The sequence below is a fragment of the Elephantulus edwardii genome, unplaced genomic scaffold (genome assembly GCF_000299155.1).
Source record: "Elephantulus edwardii isolate Elephantulus edwardi_28Jun2011 unplaced genomic scaffold, EleEdw1.0 scaffold00165, whole genome shotgun sequence".
In the NCBI taxonomy this organism is placed as follows: Eukaryota; Metazoa; Chordata; class Mammalia; order Macroscelidea; family Macroscelididae; genus Elephantulus; species Elephantulus edwardii.
The window spans coordinates 1,175,589-1,182,395 of record NW_006399915.1 but is presented as its reverse complement, the minus strand read 5'-3'; the positions used below and the strand labels follow the sequence as shown (position 1 = coordinate 1,182,395).

Below are 6,807 nucleotides of genomic sequence, written 5' to 3'. Positions count from 1 at the left end.
CTCTCTTAGAGATAGGGATTTTGAACATTTCTTCATGTGCTTGTTAGCCATCTGAATGTCTTCTTTGGTGAAGCGTCTGTTTATATCCTGTGCCCATTTTTCTATTAGATTATTTACCTTTATCTTGTTGTGGTGCCCAAGTATTTTATAAATTCTGGATATAAGTCCCTTATCTGGTATGTCATTACCAAATACTTTTTCCCAGTCTGTGGCTTCCCTTTTTACCTGGTTGGAGAAGTTTTTGGATGTGCATAGGGATTTGATTCTTAGAAGGTCCCATTCATCTATTTTATCCTCTTCTGGTTGTAGGTCTAATCATATATTTCTTTCGAAGAGTTTTCCCCTCATTTGTTCTACTGCAGTATTCATTGTCTCTCCACTCTTTTCTCATTTTTTAAAAAAGTTTTTATTGTCTTGGTTTGCTTACAAAGTTCGTACACATTGTGTTTCACACTATTCCTCATTCATGTTATGTTTCATACAATCATTCTCATACATTATGTCGTATGAAATTAATCACCGTTGAACCTTGCCCATCAGTACCCTGTCTTTTCACCTAGATCCTTCCAGTTTCCTTCTTCCTCTATTCCCCCAAGCAAACTGTGTAATCCTGTGGTTTTGCCCCTACCATCCTCACCTCTCTATCCCTACCCCTTCTTCTCTTTGATTCCCATAAATGTTTTACTAGTTACCCTTCTATTTTATATTAATGACCTTATGCAATATTTAGTTCACTCAACATAATCCTCTCCAGTCTCTCCCAAGTTATTTAGTATTTTTCAAAATCATTGCTCCTAAATGCTGCATAATATTCCATGTGTACCTCAGTGTACCACAGTTTCTCAATTCGTTCAGCTGTGGTTTGACGTGTGGGCTGTTTACAAGTTCTTGCAGTGATGAATAACACTGTTGTGATCATCAGTGTACAAATCTCTGTGTGTCAGTTCTAATTTTCTTAGGGTATATTCTTAGTAGTGGAATAGCTGGGTCATAAGGGATTTCTATGCCCAACTTTTTGAGGAAATGGCAAACTGCCTTCCTGAGTGGTTGTAGCATTGTAAAATCCCACCAACAGTGTATGAGAGTTCCCACCTTTCCAAATCCTCTCCAGTATTTATTGCTTGCTCCCCTGCTGGCATCCACTTCCTAAACAACATGATTCTGGAAACTCTATGAATTTAGATAAATGTCGATAAATATAGAAAGGCCTCAGGTCTTTTGTACATAGGGTTGCTATGAGTTGTGTTCGACTTGAAGGCAATCAACAACAACAACTGCTACTGAACTTTACCACTGCTATTGGGATGAGATGGTATCTCATGGTAGTTTTGATTTATACCTTTCTTATTGCCAGTGATTTTGCAAATTTTTTCATGTGTATGTTAGCTATCTGAATGTCTTCCTCTGTGAAAAGTCTTTCTATGTTCTCTCTGCATCCTCATTCTTATAACTTCCCTGGAAGCCTACCTTTTACCCTCTAAGGACCTAGAAATGGTACGTCCCTGTGGTGGAATCCCTTTAGATCTTAGAATTCCTTCCTATTATACTTTGCTGACTCGAAACTAAGATTGTTATTATGTGCTGTAGAGTTGGCTTTGACTCATAGTCAGCCTAAGAACAGTGAATCTGAAACCTCCCCTCCCCTTTTCCATCCTCACTATCTTTGACATTCTTGAGCCCATTGCTACAGTCACCATGCCAGTTCATCCTGTTGAGGGTTTTCCTCTCTTATGTTGACCTGCCACCTTTAAAAAGCATGATGTCTTCCAATTGAGGTACAACTATAAAACACTTGGGTCTCCTAATCTCTGTTCTCTAAATCCTGGAGTCTTTTCTGAGGCAGTAGAAAAGAGCACCACTTGGTGGTGACCTTATTTTCTCTTATCTAGTTGAAAGGAATTTTTAGTTCTTGAATAGGTATTAGTAAGAAGTATCCCTGGAATTGTTGGTATATAGCACTGTAGAGAGTTCACAATTATATTTTTAAAATGTTTTAAAATGGCAGTTTTTCCACAGTCCATTTCATTGTTTCTATTCCCATTTTATTGCTTTCTCATCCATTAGTGCTATGGTGGACTAATGGTAAGGAGTCATACGGCCATCTCAAAGGCACATGGTTTGAATCCACCAACTAACTACATAATCAAAAAAACATGATCAGTCTCCTCTTGTACAATTTACTGCCACTGAAAATCTGCTGGACCTATGAGTTTGTTCTAACTTAACAATATATAACAAAATATATAACAAAAGTAATAACATGCTTTCTTCTTCTCCCATCTCTGTTTTACTTGTTAGTTTTCATTTTCTCTTCAGCTGGCCATGAATTCCTATTTCACTACTTGATTGAATTTGTTGTTTTCAGGTGCCATTAAGTCACGTATGACCCATAGCAACCCTCTGAACAACAGATCTGAACCCTTTCTTATCTTGAGCCATCCTTATACTTCCTGACACATTAGGGCCCATTGCAGCAGTCACCATTACAATCCACCTGGTCAAGGGTCTTCACCTTCACCAACCTTCCGAGCATCATGTTGCTCTACCAGGAATAGCCCCTCCTAGCAATATGCCCAAAGAATGTAAGGTGAAACATCATCTTTGTCTTAAAAGAGCACTCTGGATTCAACCTCTCCAAGACATATTTGTTTGTTCTTTTTGTAGTCCATGTTCAGTACTCTTCTCCAACATCACAGCTCAAAAGCATCAATAATTTTTCTGTCATCTTTATTCATTGTCCGGCTCTCAGACACATAGCAATTGATCAAAAGGACTTGAATCTGATGCACCATAGTCCTCAAACTGACAACATTGCTCTTCAATAATTTGGAGAGTTACCTAGCTACAACTTTCCCAGTGCAACATATCTCCTGAATTCCTTTATGTTGGTACCATGTGCATTATTTGTGGACCCAAATAAGACGAAAATACTGACAATTTCATTTTTTTCTCCATTTATCATGATGTTACCCATTGGTCCAGTGGTAAAAATCTTTTTTTTTTTTTTACATTGAGAAGAAATCTCTATTGAAGGCTGAATTGTTTGATCTTCTGCAACAAGTGTTTCAAGTTCTCCTCACTTTAAGCAAGCAAGGTTGTGTCATCTGTATAACATAGGTTATTATTAGTCTCCCTCACTCCTGATGCCATATTCCTCTTTATAAGAGTCCAGCTTCTCGAATAATTTGCTCATTGTAGAGATTGAATAGATGTAGAGAGAGAATACAACTCTGACACATTCCATTCTTAATTTTAATCAGTCAAAGTTCCCTTGCTCTGTTTGCACAAAAGCCTCCTGATCTATGTATAGGTTTCACAGAAGCAAAATTAAGTGCTCTGGGTTTCTTTTCAATGTTAGCCATAGCTTGTTATGATCCACACAGGCAAGTGCCTTTGCAGTCAATAAAGCATAAATAGACATTCCTCTGATACTCTTTTCTTTCAGCCAGGATCCAACTGACATCACTAATGTTATTCCTGAAGCCACGGCCTTGTTTAAATCCTACTTGAACTTCTGGAAGTCCCCTGTATATGTTCTATTCTAGTCGTTTTTGAATGATTTTCAATGGTATTTTGCTTATGATATTTTTATGATTTATATTGTATATGATGTTAATGATATTGTTTGATGGTTTCCACATTCTGGTGAATCACCTTTCTTGGGAATGGAAACAAATGTGTACCTCTTTCAATCCACTGGCCTCCAAATTTCCTCACATAGACTGGTGAGTCCAGGGCTGCATCTGCTAATTGAAACACTTCAATTGGTATCTCATTGATTCCTGGGGCCTGATTTTTTGCCAATGCCTTCAATGCAGCTTTCACTTCCTCCTTCATTACCTTTGACTCTTGCTTATCTAGTACTTCCTGAAATTTTTCAGTATCAGTCAGTTCTTTTTGGTGTAGTGATTTTGTGTATTCTCTCCATCTTCTTTTGATGCTTTCTGGGTCATTCAATATATTGACTGTTTTATCTTTCAATAATTGTGGGTCAAGATTTAAATTTGATTTTTAGTTTTCTCAGCTCTATAAATACAGAGCAAGTTTTTGGCCTTATGAGATAAAAATAAAACTTTATTTTTCTAAACTTTATAATTTTAAAAATAAATGAACCATTTAACATGTTGCCACAAATGACAACAAATGGGTTTCTAAGCACGGTGGTCAATTTAAAAAGTGTGTGGCAACATGTTAAATAATAGTTTTCCATTAGAAAAACTTAATGTTGTTGCTGTTAAGTGCCGTCAAGTCATAGACAACTCAGAGTGACCCTATGAACAAAAGACCTGAACACTTGTATAACTTTCATCATTTCTCTAAGTTCACAGAGTTTCCGGAGGTAAGCTATTCCAAAAGTGGATGCCACCCTTTCTTTGGAGCCTGTTTTAATCTGGGAGATCCACCAAACACTGTCCACCATGGATAACTATTACCTATTTGACTCATTGGTGTCACAGTGTATAACATCACAGCAACCACAAGTTACCTCTGTACAACAAATTAACAGACCTGTGCTGTACCATTTAGAAGAATGTTTGAACAAAAACAATTAAAACCAGGCCTGAGGGCTGCAGATTAAAACCACCCACCTTCGGCTTGGTAGAATAATTTTCTATCCATTAGGCCAACAGAGCTCTCTCTATGACTCACAGCAATTCTACACCATCCTCACAATCCAAGACATGCTTGAGCCCATTGTTACAGTCACCGTATCAATCCGTTGTGTTGAGAATCTTTTATTCTCTGAAACTTTCACTTCTCTCACTTTTCTATTAAAGAATTAATAGAAATGATTTTTTCCTTTATGTGAGATTAGATTATTTTTGTTAGGTTTTGAGCAGGAGATTGTTTCATTGGTTTGGTTTACTTTTTGTTAGGTGAGCAATTTTAATGGAAAGCAAATGGAAACAAATATTGTTGACATTGAGTCAACGTATAATCACTACAGGTCCATAGATGTTCATTGCTAATCAAAATGTAATTTGTTTGGACCTACCTATTAGAATTTCTAACAACAAACGTAACAGTATGTAAATACAATGAGCTGGAGATGGTGATACTATAAGCTACATATGTGCTAATTTTAGAAGAAAAGTTTTGGAAGCTTCTGGTGGTGGTGGTGGTTGTTGTTAAGAGTCATCAACTTGAATATGACTCATAGGTACCCCGTATACAGCATATTTGAACCACGTCCTGACCTGCACCATCCTTATCATTTTTGACATGTTGGAACCTATTACTTCTGACTCAGTGTCAATCCATCTTATTGAGGATTTTCTCTTTTACTGACCCTTCATGTTTCCAGGCATTATGTCTCTTTCCAAGGAATAGCCTTTCCTAACAACATGCCCAGAGTATATGAGATAATGTTTCACCATCCTTGTCTCTAAGGAGCACTATAATTGCACTTGCTCTAAGACATATCTCTTTGTTCTTTTGGCACTCCATGGATTCTTCTTCAATAAACACAACTCAAAGGTATCAATTCTCTTGTCATGCTTATTCATTATCCAGCTCTTAGATACCTAACAGGTGATTGGAAAGATTATGACTTTAATCAGGTGCACCTTAGTCTTTAAACTGACATTGTTGCTACTCAGGACTTTGGAGAGGTCTCTGCAACAGAAGAAACTCCAGCAGAGTTTCCCAGTGTAATGCAACTCCTGATCATCTGATGACTGTTACCAAGGGCACTGGTTGTGGATCCAAGCAAGTCAAAAACCATTGTCAGTTTTAATCTCTTCTTTCCCATCAGCTTTGTAACCTTAAATTCATATCATTTTTTCATCTTAAAGATAAGCTCACAGTGCTTCTTTTACATCTTCACAACTTTTGTATCTTCTATTTCAGTTTTCCAGAGAGACGATCATTCAGAGCCTACACATCTGTTCTATATTTTGACCCTCGGATGAGAATATTTATTCAGGCCAGAAGAGTGCAAACAAAACACCTATGCCTTTGCCTCTACAAACCCAGGTAACTTGTCTTCTTTCAATTATCTTCATAGAGTTTTCTTTATAAAACTGATGAAAACCAAAACCACCTCACTGTCATCAAGTCCTTTCCAATTTAGGGCCCATTGGGTTTTGGATGCTGTAAATCCTTACGGGAGTAGACTACCCACCTTTCTCCCTTAGAGTAGCTGGTGAATGTGAACTACCAAGCTTTTAGTTAGCAGCCCAACTCATAACACACTACATCACCAGTGTTCTTTATAAAACCAATGTTGTTGTTGTTGTTAGGTGCTGTAGAGCTAGTGTGACACACAGAAACCCTATGTCCAACAGAAGGAAATCCGGCTCAATCCTGCATCAGCCTCAAAATCTCTGCACCATCCTCACAATAGCTTTAAGCTCATCGTTAAAACCACTGTTTGGATCCATCCTATTGGGAGATGTCCTCTTTTTTTACTGATCCTTTCTACCCCTCAAGATTGCCTAGGTGAGGATTATAGCTTTGAAAGTATGATTTTTACATCACAAGCAACATTCAAATTGCACTTGGAGAAATTTATGAAAGAGGAATCACTTGTGACAAATATTTGCAAGAAATACCAGCACATTGCCATGAACCCACGTTAGATAATCATCAAGAGAAGGAATCTGTTGTCAACTTCAGTGAATCTTCTTTTTTTGTGATAGTTTCCATTAAAATATCAGAGCTCACTTTTATGTCCTGTTTCTATGATATATTTAAGCATTTGAGTCATGGAGAGTAGATCCTCAGTATCTCCAAGTTGTTTATCTGATAGCTTCTTATCTGTTGCTTCCTCATTGATCTATTCAACTAATTGCAGATTGAAACTAT

General features: G+C 37.3%; 1 protein-coding gene across 1 annotated transcript in view; it reads left to right on the top strand.

Annotated features, from left to right (window-relative positions):
- The window catches only part of MORC1 (MORC family CW-type zinc finger 1), a 255,866-nt gene that overhangs the window by 44,650 nt on the left and 204,409 nt on the right, over positions 1–6,807 (top strand). Inside the window, exon 7 of the mRNA XM_006895351.1 lies at positions 5,851–5,976. Within this exon, the coding sequence (XP_006895413.1) occupies positions 5,851–5,976 (126 nt within the window). The remainder of the gene's footprint in view (positions 1–5,850; positions 5,977–6,807) is intronic.